The 18,424-nt window shown below is 39.6% G+C and overlaps 1 protein-coding gene across 1 annotated transcript in view; it reads left to right on the top strand.

The window, feature by feature from the left end:
• The window catches only part of LOC150107076 (nitric oxide synthase, inducible-like), a 317,964-nt gene that overhangs the window by 225,622 nt on the left and 73,918 nt on the right, over nt 1-18,424 (top strand). The window contains exon 13 of the mRNA XM_090391607.1: nt 15,554-15,732. Within this exon, the coding sequence (XP_090247733.1) occupies nt 15,554-15,732 (179 nt within the window). The remainder of the gene's footprint in view (nt 1-15,553; nt 15,733-18,424) is intronic.

Below are 18,424 nucleotides of genomic sequence, written 5' to 3'. Positions count from 1 at the left end.
ATCTTTTGTCTCCCCTACTTCCTCCAGTATAACTCCTCACATAGAGTATGCAGTATCCCTTCGATTTTCCCAAACCTCAAGACCTTATATTTTGCTGCATTAAACCGATATCCCGATTCATTTGCTCTTCTATCTAGCTTATTCAAATCCTCTTGCAGGGCTGCTGCATCTGCACTATTACTAATAATCCTTCCCAGCTTCACATCATCTGCAAACAACTGAATATCTCCTTGCAATCCACTAACAATGTCATTCATGTAATGGTTAAACAATATAGGTCCCAGTACTGATCCCTGTGGGACCCCACTTGTAACCTTCTGCTTCCTTGAAACTGCCCCACCATACACAACTCTCTGATACCTATCAGACAACCAATCCTGAATCCAATTGACCAATCTGACATCCAGACCCATGTGCTGCAACTTAAATGTCAGCTTTTCATGTGGCAGCCTGTGAAATGCCTTCGCTAAGTCTACGAAAATGGCAGTATATGCCATTTCCTCATCTACTGCTCTTGTAACTTTATCATAAAAGGCTAGCATATTGCTAAAACAAGAGCGCCCCTTCACAAATCCATGTTGACTCTCACAGATAACATTACCTTCATCTGCATAATGCTGTATACGGTCCTTCATTACTTTCTCCAAGATATTACTAACTACTGATGACACACAAATTGGCTTATAATTAGACACTTCCAGTCTGCTACTGCCCTTATGCAATGGCACTATCTTATCTTCCTTCCATTCCATGGGCACTTTTCCAGCAGCCAGACTTTCATTGAAAAGCCAGGTAAAAGTCACTGTCAGTTCCCTAGCACATTCTCTCAAAACTTGTGATGAAATACCATCCAGTCCCCCAGCTTTACTGACATCCAGAGTACTCAGTATTTGAATCACACTCTCCTCCTGTACCTCTCAACCTCGAACCTGCCCAATCCCTCTAGCATTAAAACTGACTCCTCCAAGATTAAATACTCCAATAAAGTGTTCATTCAACAATTCCACTATGTCCTCTGCATCAGTCACTCTATTCCCATTTTTATAACACAATATCATTCTTCTACAGTCATTTCTCCTCCTACTAGCCACATATCTAAAAAATTCCCTAGGATTTTCTTTGGATCTTAGGGCCAGTCTCCTCTCATATTATAGTTTCGTCTTCCTTACCATACTAGTCACTCTTCTGGCCTGTGTCTTATATTTTTCATGCACCTTCTCTTCACCTGTCTCCTTATATCTCTTCCATAGCCTCTTTTTTGCATGGAATTCCTGTTTAATGTTGTTTGTTATCCACTTTACTCCAAACTGTGCCCTCTTGTTCATTCATGGTATGCAACTTACCATTGCTGCTAACAAATATTCTTTCATAATTTCCCACGCACTAATGATATCCCGGCCTTCGAATTCCTCCGTTCATGATACTTCCCCAAATTGACGTCTTAGACTATTATAATTACCTGCCTTTTAATTCCACATATGTTCCCATCTCCTTGATACTCCTGACTGTCTATTCATTTTCCAAGTCAATACCATATGGTCACTCTCTCCAACTGGTGGGAGAGATGTCATCTCAGTTATTATCAACTGTTCTGATGCTATAACCAAATCCAAAACTCTTGAACCTCTTGTTCCCTCTATTACATGTTGTCTAAGACATTAGTCCTTCAAGAATTCTAGAAATTCCATTCCCTTATTGCTACATGCATCTTCCTTTCTCCAATTTATACTACTGTAGCTAAAATCTCCCATAACAATCATTCTTCTTGCTCTTGCCAAACTCAACTGTCTAAACATTTCCTGGTCCCCACCCTACTAAATATCCTGTCTTGCCCACCTCTACCTCACACCATATGCTTTTAAAATCATTAGTACCACTGCCTTCCAATGTCTCCATTCTTAGAGGACATAGTCATCACTTATCATAAGCAGTACTCCACCACCATGCTTTCCCTTCCTATCCTGCCGAAAAATGCTGTATCCAGTGACTTCTATGCCTGTTATTATATCCTCTTCTGTCAACCACGTCTCAGTGATCCCAATAATTTTTTTGGCAAGGCTGATGCTATCTGCGCCACCAATTCCTCTCCCGTATTCTGGATACTCCTGGCATTAGTATAAAGCATATAAATGCCATTGTTTCTATACCCAGCATCATCCCCTCTAGACTCCACTGGGCTCAGTGTTAGCTGATGTCGTCCCCCCCCCCCCTTGTCCTAAGTACCCATTCCCACAAGAGGCCACCCCTGCTACCATCCTCCCTGGGACACACTGACTTGTTCAGAACAGCAATCTCTCCAGATGCCTACATCTTTCCTCATTCAAATGTAAGCAGGCTCTCGCATACAATTCCTCTCTGTCCTCAAACGTTCTCCAAGTACCCAGTCCTGTCTTGTCACACATTCTAGCTATTATGTCATTCAATATTACTGCTCTTCTGCTCAGCTCATCTTTATCATACCTAGGCAACACACACACACTCTCCTCTCTGTGTCTTATTTCGTACCACCTCAAGCAAGAATCTCATATCTCTCGCTGCCCTATTTACCCCACCACTGAAGTCATTTGTTCCCACCATCACAATCATCTCATCCACCCTTTCACCTCTCTTAACTGCCAAAGCCACACTTTCTATTGTTCCTCCTGGCAAACACTCCACACGCATCCTATCTTGAACACCATGGATCATTAAGTCCCCACACATTATACCTCTTACCATTCCCTCTCTCCTACTGTTTCCATTTTCTCCTCTTCTAGCACTCCCATACCTTGACTGACCACTCGCAATATAACCTCGAACCCAATAAATTATTGAAGAATACACTAAAAAACTGATATGAGAAAGTAATTATTACTCTTTTTAAGGCCTTGATATGGATTACTATGCTGTGGTTTGGTAATAACCTTGGTTTCTTTAGGATGAGGAAGTAGTGGAATGTTCACAGGCAAATGATCAAGATGTTGAATCATCTTTGGAATGCACCTTGATTAGAGATTGAAGGTTTGTCATGATATAATAGAGACCTAAAAAAAAAGTAGCTTAAAAGGTTTTATTATTATTATTATTATTATTACGTAACACCTCCAGGGAGTTGAAAGACTCATCGAAGGAGGGCATCTACTCTACAAGTTTTCATTTCCAACACTCCACCAACCACAACTACCTTCATCTCCACCAGTGCCATCTACCGCCAACCACCACCACTAGTATTTTCACAGGCAATCACCAGCCCACAGTGGGATTTGAACCCGCAGCCTTTGGGCTGGAGAGCAGATATGCTAACCACTTGGCCAGCCAGGCCAGCAGGATTTTTATAGGATTGATGCAAATGAACTATATCAGCACTTGTCTACAAGAGTGGAGGCATAACAAGAGGTTCTCCCTGAAAGTTTATAAGAATGTGGTTACCAAGGGTATGAGCACTAGATTTTTTGCGTGTATAGTGGTCAATGAATGAAATGGGTTGCCAAAGTCAGTTGTTAGTGCTTATTCTGTTAATGGGTTCAAGGAGGTATACAACAGATATTGTGTGGATATTTTGGGTCTCCCACAATGAATATTCAGAGTTCATTGTGGGAGATAATAATAATAATAATTTATATTCCTATTCCTGCCAAGATATCAAATATATTTCACTTATTCCAACTGTTTTGGTGAAATAACATCAATTATTTCAACAATTTCTTCATTCCAATCTGTAAGGTGTCCACAAATGTTTACCCTGATTATAATATATTATAACTCTTCAGTGGATACTTGAAATGGAACACAAAGTTAGACTTCAGTGCATAACATATAGAAAAATATAGAAAAAAAAGTCAATGAAGGTCTGGAACTGGTGTTGCATAAACAAGATTATTATTATTATTATTAAAACAAGACCTCATGGAGTCAAAGACTCATCTAGGAGGTCCTTTTATCTCTCACACATCTCATCATACCGGGTCTTAAACACATTCAAACTCCTTGCAGACACCACACTCTCAGGCAAGGCATTCCAATCATTCACAACTCTGCACGAAAAAAACCTGCCTCTCACTCCCCTACTCACACCCTCTTTATACAGTTTCCAGGTATGACCTCTGGTTCTCCCCTGATCTCCCACTATTCTATGTAGAACTTCTCCACCATTGATCCTATAACAACCCCTCACCAACTTGTAGGTCTCTATCATATCTCCCCTCTTCCTTCTCTCCACTAGACTCTGCAAATTACATCTTTTCAATCTTTCCTCATACTCGACATTCCAGAGGTCAGAAACTACCTTAGTCAGTCACCTTTGCACCCTTTCCAACATCTCTTCATCCTTCTGAAAACCAGGTGACCAAATCTGGGCACAATAGTCCATGTGTGGCCTAATCAAAGCCTTATACAATGGAACAAGAATCTCCCTACTTCTACACGTCAGTGTCTTCCTCATCATTCCCAGAAGTCTTTGTGTTGTCTTCACAATTTTGGCGATGTGTCCCCTAAATTTTAGATCCTTATCCACTATCATTCCCAGATCTCTTATTTCCTCTACTTCCAACAATATATTCTCACCAAGCATAAATTCTGCATCCCATCTTTGTTTTCCAAATTTTAAAACCTTACATTTTGCAACATTGAAATCGCATCCCCATTTGCTTGCCCAATCACTCAATTTATTCAAGTCTTCTTGCAAGGCCACAACATCTTCACTACTCTTTATGGTTCGTCCCAACTTTGCATCATCTGCAAACAACTGAATATCTCCATCCAAATCTTCGCCAATATCATTAATATACAAGTTAAATAGTAATGCCCCTAAAACAGATCCCTGAGGCACTTCACTAGTGACTTTCCTTTTCCTGGATATTGCACTCCCATACACAACTTGTTGATACCTATCAGATAGCCAGTCTCCAATCCAATGCACTAATCTAATATCCAACCCCATCTGCTCTAGTTTGACTGTCAACTTATCATGAGGTACTCTATCAAAAGCTTTTGCAAAATCCAAGTATATTACTGTGTATCCTTCTCCTCTGTCCAAGGAAGCAGTCACTTTATTGTAATAAGTAAGTAGATTACTAAAACACGACCTCCCTTTAGCAAATCCATGCTGTCCATCAAAGATTATACCATTGTTGTCAACCCAACTCTGGATCCTAGTTCTCACAAGCTTCTCCAACAACTTAACCACAACACCTGACACACAGATAGGCCTATAGTTTGATGCTTGAGTTCGATCACCTCCTTTATGATCCTTAACATACTTCCAAAGAAAAAAGTCTAGGGGTGTAATGTCTGTGACCTCGGGGGCCATGAGGTTGGACCATCTCTGCCAAGCCAGCGATTTGGGAATTCTCAAATAAGATGATTGAGAACATTGCGAGACCAATGGGGGGGGGGGCTCCTTCCTGTTGAAAGATAACATTTGGTTGCATCTCCTGTAGCTGGTAAATGGCATAATTATTGATATAAGAATAAATGGCATGTCTAAGTATACATTTCCATTAATTTCTTTTTCAAGAAAGAAGAAAGGGCCAATCACTTGATTATGCATTAGTTCATACTACACATTGAGTTTTGGACTAGCTCAAATGTGTTCTCTTATGGCATGTGAGTTTTCAGATCCCCAGATCCTTATTGTTTCTATTGACTACTCCGCTCGTGAAATGTTGCCTCATCAGAGAAACAAACACTGCAAAAAATCATTATCCTCATTGATGTGGTTCAAAATGAGGTTAGCAAATTCATCAGGCCTTGGACGATCATTTGACTTTATCTCCTGGACAATTTGGACTTTGTATGCAAACAATTTCAAACATTTGCATACCACTTTGTGGACTGTACTCCTTGGCATTTGAAGTTTTAGTGAAGCTCTTCTGATTGACTTCTGCAGTGACCAGGTGAAGGCAGTTTGAACTGTCTCATCTTTCTCCTCGGAAACTGATGGTCTGCCACTGCTTGTACCCTTATGAACTGAACCTGTTTCTAAAAACTTTGTCTTCCATGACTTAATGAGCTTGACATCAGATGGATTCTTTCCATACTGTGCCCTAAACATTTGATGCACTGTAACTGGAGATTTTGTTTCTGCTAGTCACAGAACACACTGCTGCTAGCCACAGAACACACTGGGCTTCTTCCTGTACTGAAGTCAATTTTAAAGAAAATCAGCAGCAGTGCCCCTGGTGGTGAAAGCAGTATACTGAAGATACCAGTATGGAAACTTTATGAGTGCCCAAGTTTACCTGCAACAAAATTTACTCAGTTAGTTTCATTGTTAAAATATTATAGCCAGTTGAAATCAGGGTAATCATTTATGGACACCCTATATATTAACCTCATCATACATACTCTTCTCTTGCCCATTAAGCAAATTTGCTCAGTTTCTCCTAGCATTCATATATAATCATAGTAATTAATTTCTTGGTTCCAAAACAGTCTAAAGCATGTGACTTTTCGACACCTGCTCACGTCATCTCACCTTTATAACCCTTTATCCCATATATCTCTCAGATTCATCTGCTCTTCATTCATCTCAGACCATCCTGTTCCTGTGCTCACCATGCCACACATGCATTCATCACTGTTTCCAGAATCCTCTATCCTTACACTATGTCCTGTTGACCACCCTGACTATCCCCTTGCCTTCTACCTTTCCAACTTGCATTACCATTCTCACATTGTGATCTCTCTCGCACTACTATTCTCTCCTTTCATAAACACTTCACTCTCACTTGTTCCAATTTCCTGCTTGTTCACAGGGCTCTGACTACCTCTCATCCCCTGCTCATATCACTCCTTGCACATTCATCTAGCAACAGTGTCTCTAGTTGATTCCTACCAAATCCATTTAGATGTAGTCCTTGTCTTTCATGCAATTCTGTTTTGCTCCTTGAATGCATTCCACACATTACCTGCACTCCTTTCTTCACACAGCATACCAACATAATCTAGCATACTATTAAGGATTTTTGCTTGCTGTCTCAATTTGTCTTTGTGATATCTGGGCAATGTGCCAATTTCCCTTCCTGCCACATTGTTGTCTTTCACTCTATTCAATAATTTGCTTATATGCAATATCACATTCTCCCTATGCCAAATTAAATCATTCATTCTTTCCACCATCCCCTGACTTTCTTGCTCATTTACTTCTTGTATCTAAAGCATTTATTGCCCTGTTCATGTTCCCTCCTGGAAAGAAAACTTTGTGTACTCTCTCTCATGCACCACTCCTTTAATAATGGAATCTCCACATAGAGACATTCTTTGGCATCTCTTTTTCTATGCTATCTTTCATTTTATTATCCTCAAATCATCAAGTCTCATTTTGTATATATCTCATCGCTTTTTTCCATCTTAATCGTCTCACTCTTCAACTCTTGCATTCCAGCAGTTGTTCTCTCTTTTTTTTTATTGACAATTACTCTCGCATTTACTCTATTAGCTATGCTTTATTTCATTCCCACAGCTCTCTTCTGGTTCTGCAATCATGTCTGCTTTTGTTCTTTCAGTCTCTTCTGTATTCACAATTATATTCTCTTTGCTCATATTCTCTTGTTCACTCTTCTGGCCAATACAATTCTTAGTCATCAAATATTTACTGCTCATTGTTGAATTTCATTTAACACTCATAGTTCATTAAAACATCACACTTTCTGCAAATCCATACCCTCTCATTTCTCACTTATCATGTTCCATGTTTCAGGCAACACATCATTCACATTTCCCTGTTCATATACACTATATTCCTGACAATGAACCATCTTTGAAAAATGTACACCACTCATCCCATTTAATTTTTGCACCACACTAGTTGTTCTTTCTCTCTGCCATTTTGCCTTTATTAACCATAAGCTATAAATAGAAAAATTATGACAGATCTTGCTAACAACCTTAACAATCACTATGCATGAAATCTCTGGTATCACTAATCAATAAATAATCACCAAAATGCATATAATTTTTCACCAATATTGCAGAAAATAAAATTTATCTTCGCTTTGCAACCAGCATTCGTCTGCTGATAACATCGACACTGCCTCTTAATGAGGATTCTTCTGATCTCTCTCTCTCTCTCTCTCTCTCTGGAGAAAAAACAGAGGAGAAAAAAGCATGCAGTGAACTATTTATAGTATATTGGAAGATGCTTTTATTAGATTTTCTCTATTAGAGTTAGAAGCAAAGACAGATGTTAAGAGGTTAACCTTATCTTTGCTGATATTATTATTATTATTATTTGACACCTCCAGGGAGTCCAAAGACTCATCGAGGGAGAGTGTACCAACAGCATCGAACGGTTGGTCCCCTTCCAACTACTAATCGTGCTCAAACTTACTTGACTGAGCCATTAGTAGCAGAGGCTCTACCAATCGACCAACCTTTGCCGGCACCATTATAATGGTTTCATCCAGATGTGAGAAAGGTGGAATCATAGAAATGCAGAAGTTGCATCTGTTAACTTTAATGGGGGACAAGAAGGCTTGATTTAAAATATTGCTCTTTGAACGGTATTTTAACTCACTCATCCGTCACTCTGAAATGTTACTCAATTTTGACATACACAATAATTAATTTTTTTTTTGGGGGGGGGGTATTTTATATCAGTTATTATTAGTTTGAAGTAAATATGATATTATATGTAAATATTATATTTAAGTACATATTTAAACTTAACTCTGTAAATGTTTCTTTCTTGTAAGTAAAAATTGTAAGTGGCTCTGTATCACAATTGGTAGAATGACAGTATGTTGCTTCCTTTGACCTAAGTTTTGATTTTCATTAGGATGGGTGGAATCTTTATATGTTTGTTTGTTTTTTTTCAACTGAAGGTGAGTTAGCCAATCTCATATGGAGATAGCAGGGTTTTTTCTCCTGGAAACTCGCATTCAAAAGTTGGAAAAATCGAAAGAATGAATGAATCCAGAAATAGTGTGATGCAAGTTTCGAAAGTGGGAAAAAAGGAAAGAATGAATGAAAGCGAAAGTTGGACACATTGACCAAAATTACAGAAATGAATTCAAAAGGATGAATGAGAGTGAAAGTGTGAAGCGGGAGTTGAGAGTTCAAAAATTAGAAAGATTGAGATGATAGAGAGAATGCGATGCGAGATTCCAAAGTTTAATTCAGTTGGATGAGGCAAGAGATGAAATGGATGCAGAGTGAAATTAAGAAAATTCAAGTGAAAACGATTAAAACAAATCAAGTAGGTACAAAAGAGTTAACGAAAGACGAGTGAGTGGTGTTGTATGGTGACTCCATTATTAAAGGTGTGCTAGATGAGAGGATGCACAAGGAGAAGGAAGCAAGCAAAGGAGTTGATGGTTTAAATAGGTACAATTGACTTGACAGAAGACAAACAGCATATCAAAATGGATATCAGTAGGCTGCTTAGACGGATAAAAGAGAATAGTGTGACAGGAAGGGTGTTGGCTAGATATGACTGTGGTGAGATGAGGAGGAGAGCAAGGATTATTATTATTTTTTTTTTTATTATTGTTCGGGGCAACTCCAAGGAGTCGACAGACTCTTCGAGGGAGGCCCTAACATCATGTCAAGAACAACTATTCGACATTGACACAGTATCTATCATACCTTGCCTTGAACTCATTCACGGTCGTAGCACCAATAACAGACTCTGGAAGCTTATTCCACTCATTCACCACTCCCCAAGTAAAAAAACCTAGCTCTAACTCCCTTGTCAACCATGCTCCTGCCCAGCTTCCATGCATGGCCTCTAATCCTCCCACCACCAGTCATATTTTCAAAAATATCTTCTGGATCAATCTTATAGAAACCCTTCAGTAATTTGAATGTCTCAATCATATCACCCCTCCTTTGCCTATCATCCAATCTCTGCAACCCACAAATCTTCAACCTATTCTCATAAGGTTCATTCCATAGACCTTCTATCATCTTGGTCACTCGTCTCTGGATTCTCTCCACTTCCTCCCTAACACGAAGAAACCCTGGTGCCCATAACTGGTCACAGTAGTCCAGATGGGATCTTATCAAGGCTCGATACAGAGGAACAACAACTTGTTTGTCTCTGCATGTTAAAGTATTTTTCAGAATCCAAGTGATTTGATGAGCTGATTTAGTCACTTTTGCAATGTGCCCATTAAACTTCAATTCCCTATCCACCAACACTCCCAAATCCCTGGCCTCATCAATCTCCTGGAGTATGGTTCCACCAATGCGATATACTGCTGCTATTCTTTTCACCCCCAAAGTGCATAGCCTTACACTTTGCCACATTAAATTGACATCCATTTTTTCTATCCCAGTCCTCCAAACTATCGAAATCATCCTGCAAAATTTTGACATCCTGTGCACTCACAATTGCTCTACCCAACTTTGCATCATCAGCAAACAAGTGAACACTTCCTCTCAAATCCTTTCCTATATCATTGATGAACAGATTGAAAAGCAGTGGTCCAAGAACAGAGCCCTGCGGCACACCACTAGTCACAAGCCGTCTTTTAGACTCCACTCCTGCATAAACGACTCTCTGGTATCTCTCCTTCAACCACCCTCCTATTCATCTCACCAACCCTATATCTATCCCCATCTGCTCAAGTTTACTGATTAGGGTTCCATGTGGTATCCTGTCAAAGGCCTTGGCGAGGTCCAGTAGTATTGCTGTAAACCCGTTACCCCTATCCAGTTCAGCCGTCACTGTGTTATAAAATGTGAGCAAGTTACTGAGGCATTATCTATCCTTCACAAAACCATGTTGTCCCCCATACAATATCCTATTTTCATCTATCCAATCCTGTATTCTTTTCTTGACTAATTTCTCTAAGACCTTGACAATGATTCCTGATATACTAATCGGTCGGTAATTTACATCAGCAGTCTTGGAACCACCTTTATGTGCAGTGGAACTATTTTCCCCTCTTTCCACCCCCTCGGGACTAACCCAGACCTGAGACTCAAATTAAACAAAATGGTCAAGGGTACTGACAATTCTTTAGCTGCTTCTCATATGACACGAGCTGGTATACCATCCAATCCCACGGATGTATTGACATTGAGGTTATGCAATAGACTACTCACCTCTACTTCATTCACCACAATTCCCATATAATCTACTGGTTTATTTGTTTCTGCAATGTCACCACCTGGATGATATATACTTGCAAAGTGCTCACTCAGTAACTCAACTATATCAACTGATTCAGTTACCTCCCTACCATCAGCATTCTTAAAAATTATTCTCCCGTGTACATTTTTCCTTTTACTTGCTACATATCTAAAAAACTGTGTAGGATTCTCTTTAGCCTGCATGGCCAATGTTCTTACGTAATCCTTTTTTTGCTTTTCTTACCACACTCGTTACCCTTCTGGCCTGCGCTTTACTGTTCATGTGCCTGTCAGTCACCTTTCTCCTTAAATTCCCTCCATAGTTGTTTCTTTTTTTGCAGCTCAAGCTTAATGGTGTTATTCATCAATTTAACCCCTACGTGATTTATTATTCGGACTCTAGGTATACAGTCAGCCATTGCTTCATGCAAACACTTCTTAACTGCCTCCCATGCACTATCAACTTCTAGTCCTTGCAGTTGTACATGCCATGGCACTGAACCAATCAAACTCCTAAGCTTGTCATACTTTCCAGCCCGATAATTCCACATGTACCCTGTCTTAATTGAAAATTCCACACCTTTAGCCACCTCCCAAGTCAAGACCCTATGATCACTCTCACCAATTGGTGGCAATGTGGTCATATTTGTTACAGCCAAATCCTGAGATGTAATTACTAGGTCAAGCACTCTCTGACTCCTAGTATTTTCCATTACATGCTGTCGCAGATAGTTATCCCTTAATAACCGCATAAAATCCAATTCCTTCCTCCTGTGTGTCCTCTCCTCACTCCAATCAATGCGACCATAGTTGAAATCTCCCATAATAATTACCCTCCTTCCACTCATTTCTTCTATTTGCTTGTGCATACTGTCACCACCATCTTTTCCCTGACCTGGTCTATAGCAGCACCCAATTGTATATTTAGTTCTGCTAGCCACAATCTCACACCAAATGGCCTCAAATGTGCTCTTTTCTCTATCCTGCAATTCAACTTCTATTCTCCTTGGCTGTAGCTCATCGGCTATCATCAACAATACTCCTCCCCTCATTTTATTCTCCCTGTCATTTCTGAACACACTATACCCATCACATTCAATCCCACTAGCTATATCATCTACAGTCAGCCATGATTCACTAATACCAATAACCTGTGGTCTGGAAGTGCCAACCATGTCCAAAAACTCTTCCTTCTTGTTCCTAATACTCCTAGCATTAGTGTACATGAATTTATGACCCCCCCATTAGCCCCAACCCTACCTTGATGCCTTATATTAACTATCCCACTCTGATTTGTTGTCATTTGCTCGGGCATATTATATTCATTCATACATTCAACTGCTTCCCTAAGGATTGTATATATCTATCCCCCCCCCCCTTAATAAATCTAGTTTCCCTGAATTTGCACACCCATTACATTTAGCAACACTTTCTTAAGTCTCCTTACACCGTAACCATTCAAATGCAAGCCATCCATCTTATATAGATCCTTTCGCCCATCGAACTCACTCCACACATCCACAAATTCCACACCACTCATCATACATAACTACGCATAAAGTCATTCGCAATTATGGCCCTCCTTTTAAATATTTCACTGTCATATACCGTTGCAAAAGACTACTCATTCTAACTCTCTAACACTCTTTTCTTTTGCTACCTCAAACAATTCATTCAGGTCTTCTATCATTTCCATTTTATCTCCTTTCAAATCATTCGTACCTGCCACAACAATCATTTCTTTCACCCTTTCCTTTTGCTCTCTAATAGACTCAGTTACATCCTTTATGGTCACACCAGGTTGGTATGATTTTGTCAAATCCTCTACTAACACACCTCGTACTAACGAGTCTCCATACAGCACTCTATCCTTCATTTTGTTCATGTTCACACTCATACGTCTATTTTTCCTGTCATACTTTTTATTATTGGTTGATTCATTCAGTCGACTTTTGCTCATACGCTCTAGCTGCTGTTTTGCCCTTTGTATCACACCATTCAACAACGCGATCTCACTCATTGCATCTATCTCATCTTTTTTATTCTCTGTAAAACCATTAATACTATCATTCACACTTTCTACATTCACACTCTCACAATTCTCTGGTACAACCTCGCCATTTCTTTTCATATCCCTATTTTCTTCATTCTGAAGTTTGACAAAAATATCACACTCACGATCCGAAATACACTTCAATTCCTCATTCTCCCTACATTTTCTACACACATTCACTCCTTTATTATCATCTAACTACACTCTGACCACACTTCGCAAAGTGTACATTTCGCAGATAGTACACTGAATCATCTCCTTTACATTACCATTCTTGAAAGAAGATGGCGAACCATCATTACTGGCCGCCATTTTCCTTCGTACTGGAGCCATACTTACTAGTAATGTATTTTATCAAATTATGAATTATAAACACCAAAAACACACAGACAGACGCACTAAGATATGCAAGGCAAACAAAACTACACAATATTAAAGTAAATTTATCAACGATAACTGAAAATAATGCTTATCTTATCTGGAGCTTTCACGAACACCACACACTACAAATCCCTCTAGCGGCGACTTCCCGACATAGATTATGTTATAAAACACTTTAGTACACTAACTACGCTAATAAAACTACAATAATATACTAAAATTACACAATTAAATCTAACAAAATATTAATAAATCAACAAAAATCGCAAATCTTTCAGGAGCTCTCCGACAGTACGTCCTTTCACCAGCTAGCCTCAACACCAGTCTATATCTGGATTATGAATGATATGTTGGCTGAAATGTGCTAGGAGAGGGGAATACAATTTGTTAATGTGTGGAATGAGTTTGAAGGACAAAGTGAACTGTATGGGAGCAATGGACTTCATTTATTAATGCAGTCTATCTGCACTAATACTGCGCTGTTGCAGGAAGGTGGAGAAGTGAGTACAGAGAATGAAACAGATCAAGTGGGAAGTGATGTGGAATAGCAGGAGAGTACGACAGGAGAGATTGAAGAGGATGTTATGAATGAGGAAGTAAGTGGCATGAGCATGGAAATGAGAGGATGGGTATGTAAGATGAACAGGGAGACGGGGAGGCTCAAGGTGAACAGGAGTACACGGAATGAGAAAGGTGGATGCTCCAAGAGGAAGTGAGAGCATGTCTTGACAGGAAAGAAATGGGATAATCTAGGATCAAGAGGAAACAGATGGAATTGAAGAGGATTCTAAAATCAGTACGCAGAAAGGGAAATGGCCCTAGTCGAGCATGGAGAGATCACATCGAAGGAGTGTTATTAGTGGAAGTAGCTGTAGATCCAGGATTGAGCTGTTGTGTTTATATACAAATGCTAGAAGTGTAAGTAACAAGGCAGATGAAATAGTTGCACTAATTGAGTCTGTTCACTCAAAAATTGGGAATGGGGATGTAAGTTCAATGTTGCAAAATGTAAGGTTTTAAAATTTGGAAAACAAAAATGGGATGCAGAATGTATGCTTCGTGAGGATATATTGTTGGAGGTGGAGAAATTAAGAGATCTTGGGGTAACAGTGGATAAATATCTGAAATTTAGGGGACACATAGCCAAAATCGTGAAGACAACACAATTGACTTTTGGGAATGATGCAGAGGACACTGACTTGTAGAAGTAGGGAGATTCTTGTTCCATTGTATAAGGCTTTGATTAGGCCACACATGGACTATTGTGCCCGGATTTGGTCACCTGGTTTTTCAGAAGGATTACAAGATGTTAGAAAGGATCCAGAGGCAACTGACTAAGGTAGTTTCTAACCTCTGGAATGTCGAGTATGAGGAAAGATTGAGAAGATGCAACTTGCAGAATCTGGTGGACAGGAGGAAGAGAGGAGATATGATAGAGACCTACAAGTTATTAAGGGATTGTTGTAGGATCAATGCTGGAGAGGTTCTGCAGATAATAGTGGGAGATCAGGGGGAGAACCAGAGATCATCCCTGGAAACTGTATAAAGTGGGTGTGAGTAGGGGAGTGAGAAGCAGGTTTTTTTCATGCAGAGTTGTTAATGATTGGAATGCCTTGCCTGAAAGTGTGGTGTCTTCAAAGAATTTGAGTGTGTTTAAAGCACAGTATGATGAGCTGTATGTATGATAAAAGGATCTCCTAGATGAGTCTTTGACTCCATATGGTCTTGGGTAATAATAATAATAATAATACAGACTGATCGGCCCTCAGGACACATACAATTTATAGACAGAAAATAGTAGTGTAGTGGGCAGTATATGTTGTTGGTGTAGATGATGGAGACAGATGGAAGTGGTGGAGATGAAGAGTTGTAGGGTAGCTGCCCTCGGATGAGTCTTTGGACTCCTTGGAGGTGTCTAAATAATAGATGATAATAATTAAAATGTTCTCTAGATTTTGTAGTTTTGGACCTAACCACATTTAAAGATATAAGAAAATACCAGTTTTCTTATCATCAGAAAAATCTCAGTGCTTTTATTTAATTTTTGTTTCTTTTCTTCCTTAGGAAACAAACAATTCTAGTGAAATTAGACACAAAAGGAAATTCAGAACTGACCTATGAGCCTGGTGATCATCTTGGAATATTTCCTGCTAATCCTTCCTGTGTGGTTGAAAGAGTACTATCACATCTTAAACATTTAGGTTACAAAGAAAATGATATTCTTCAAGTTGAAGCAAAAGTTGGTATGGAAACTCTTAATTTTCTGTGAGGTCATAAGTATATAATACCAAAGAAATGTATGGCCAAACTCTTGTTGTTTTGTATTTTTATGTTGTTTTGCTGAAATAATCTTTATTTTATTATTTGTCAATCTGTATTACATGAAATGAACTAAAAACCTGTTTTTTTTATCTTGCAACCAGGCAAACCATCAAGGGGAATGCATGCAATTTACATTATTATTATTATTATTATTATTATTATTATTCGTGACACCTCCAAGGAGTCCGAAGACTCATCGCTGGAGGACACCTACTGTACAACTGTCTCCACCACTATACCGAACCTCTACTACCAATCATCTCCATCAATGCCATTAACTGTCCACCTTCCCCACCACAACTAGTATTTTATGTGTGTAAATTGCACGTGTTCTGAAGATTATTATTATTTATATTGCAATTTAGAGTTGTTCAGTTTTCAGTTAACCAAAACCTCAACCATCACATTAAGTATTCCCTGAAAACTACAATGTCCAGCTCTTCAAAAAACATCAGTAGGTTGCTTTTCTCTTGATCCCCTGTCTATACACGGCATTTGCTTTGTATGGATAGGGGTTTGCTTTCTAATGATATGAAAAAAAAAAAAATTCCACGAATGGTTATTATTATTCAGGCCACCAAAGAGTCAAAAGACTCATCGAGGGAGGTCCTTCCTAAGACATAAAGTCTGTCAAGACTCATCGAGGGGAGGTCCCCCCCCTGAGATACACAAAGTCTATCATACCACTCTTTAAACTCATTGACCGTTCTTGCTCCCACCACTCCATCAGGCAATGCATTCCACAGCTCAACCATCCTCCACACAAAGAAACCACTCCTCACCCTCTTGCTCACAGTTTCCTTTCGTAACTTCCAGGAATGGCCTCTTGTCATCACTCCTTCCCGCTGTTCAACCAAGTGAAAGAACTCCCCAGTGTCAACCCTGTAACCACCTCTCAACAGTTTAAAAGTCTCAATCATATCACCTCTCCTTCTTCTATCCACCAAACTCTGCAGTCCACATTCTCTCAGCCGATCCTCATAACTATCCTTGTAGAGTCCTGAAACCAACTTTGTCATCCGTCTTTGTATCCTTTCCAGAGTTAATTTATCCCCTTCAAATCCTGGGGACCAAATCTGAGAACAATAGTCCAAGTGTGGTCTGATCAGGGTCTTATACAACGGAATGATAATTGTTTTATCTCTGCAGGTCAGTGTCCTTTTCGTTGTTGCAACAATCCTCTATGTTAGCTTCACAACCTTTGCAATATGCCCCCTAAATTTCAGGTTTCTATCAATCCCAGATCTCTTGTCTCCCCTACTTCCTCCAGTATAACTCCTCCCGTAGAGTATGCAGTGTTCCATCGATGTTTCTCAAACCTCAAGACCTTACATTTTGCTGCATTAAACTGACAACCCCATTCATTTGCCCATCTATCTAGCTTATTCAAATCCTCTTGCAGTGCTGCCACATCTGCACTGTTACTAATAAACCTTCCCAGCTTTGCATCATCTGCAAACAACTGAACACTCCCCTGCAATCCACTGACAATATCATTGATATAAAGGTTAAACAGTATAGGTCCCAGCACCTAGCCCTGTGGGACCCCACTTGTAACCCTCTGCTTCCTTGAAACTGCTCCACCATACACAACTCTCTGATATCTATCGGACAGCCAATCCTGAATCCAGTTCATCATTCTGACATTCAGACCCATGTGCTGCAACTTAAATATCAGCTTATCATGTGGCAACCTGTCAAATGCCTTCGCCAAGTCTAAGAAAATTGCAGTATATGCCTTTCCCTCATCTAATGTTCTTGTAACTTTATTATAAAAGGCTAGCATATTGCTAAAACAAGAGCGTCCTTTCACAAATCCATGTTGATTCTCACAGATAACATTACCCTCATCTTCTCAATGCTGTATACGGTACCTCACTACTTTCTCCAAGATCTTAACAACTACTGATGACACACAGACTGGCCTATAATTAGACACTTCCAGTCTGTTACCACCCTTAAGCAATGGCACTATCTTACCTTTCTTCCATTCCCTGGGCACCTTTGCCAAAGCCAGACTTTCATTGAAAACCCACATTAAAGGCACTGTCAATTCCCTAGCACATTCTCTCAAAACTCGTGGTGAAATACCATCCAGTCCCACAGCTTTACTGACATCCAGAGTACTCAGTATCTGAAACACACGCTCCTCCTGTACCTCCAGACCTCGAACCAGTCCTATCCCTCTAGCATTAAAACTGACTCCTCTAGGATGAAATACTCCAATAAAGTGTTCATTGAACAATTCCACTATGTCCTCTGCATCAGTCACCCTAGGATTTTCTTTGGATCTTAGGGCCAATCTCCTCTCATATTCCAGTTTTGCTTTCCTTACCACACTAGTCACTCTTCTGGCCTGTGTCTTATATTCCTCATGCATCTCTTCACCTGTCTCCTTATATCTCTTCCATAGCCTCTTTTTCGCATGTAATTCCTGTTTAATATTGTTTGTCATCCACTTTACTCCAAATTGCGTCCTCTTCTTCACTCGTGGTATACAACTTACCATTGCTGATAACAAATATTCTTTCACAATTTCCTACACATCAGTGATATCCCGGACTTCCAATTACTCCCTCCATGAAACTTCCTGAAGTTGACGTCTAAGACTAT

The sequence above is a fragment of the Typopeltis vanoorti genome, chromosome 4, assembly GCF_054136105.1.
Source record: "Typopeltis vanoorti isolate ZY-2024b chromosome 4, IOZ_Tvanoo_1.0, whole genome shotgun sequence".
Classification (NCBI taxonomy): domain Eukaryota; kingdom Metazoa; phylum Arthropoda; class Arachnida; order Uropygi; family Thelyphonidae; genus Typopeltis; species Typopeltis vanoorti.
This window is presented reverse-complemented; position numbering and strand designations above follow the sequence as displayed.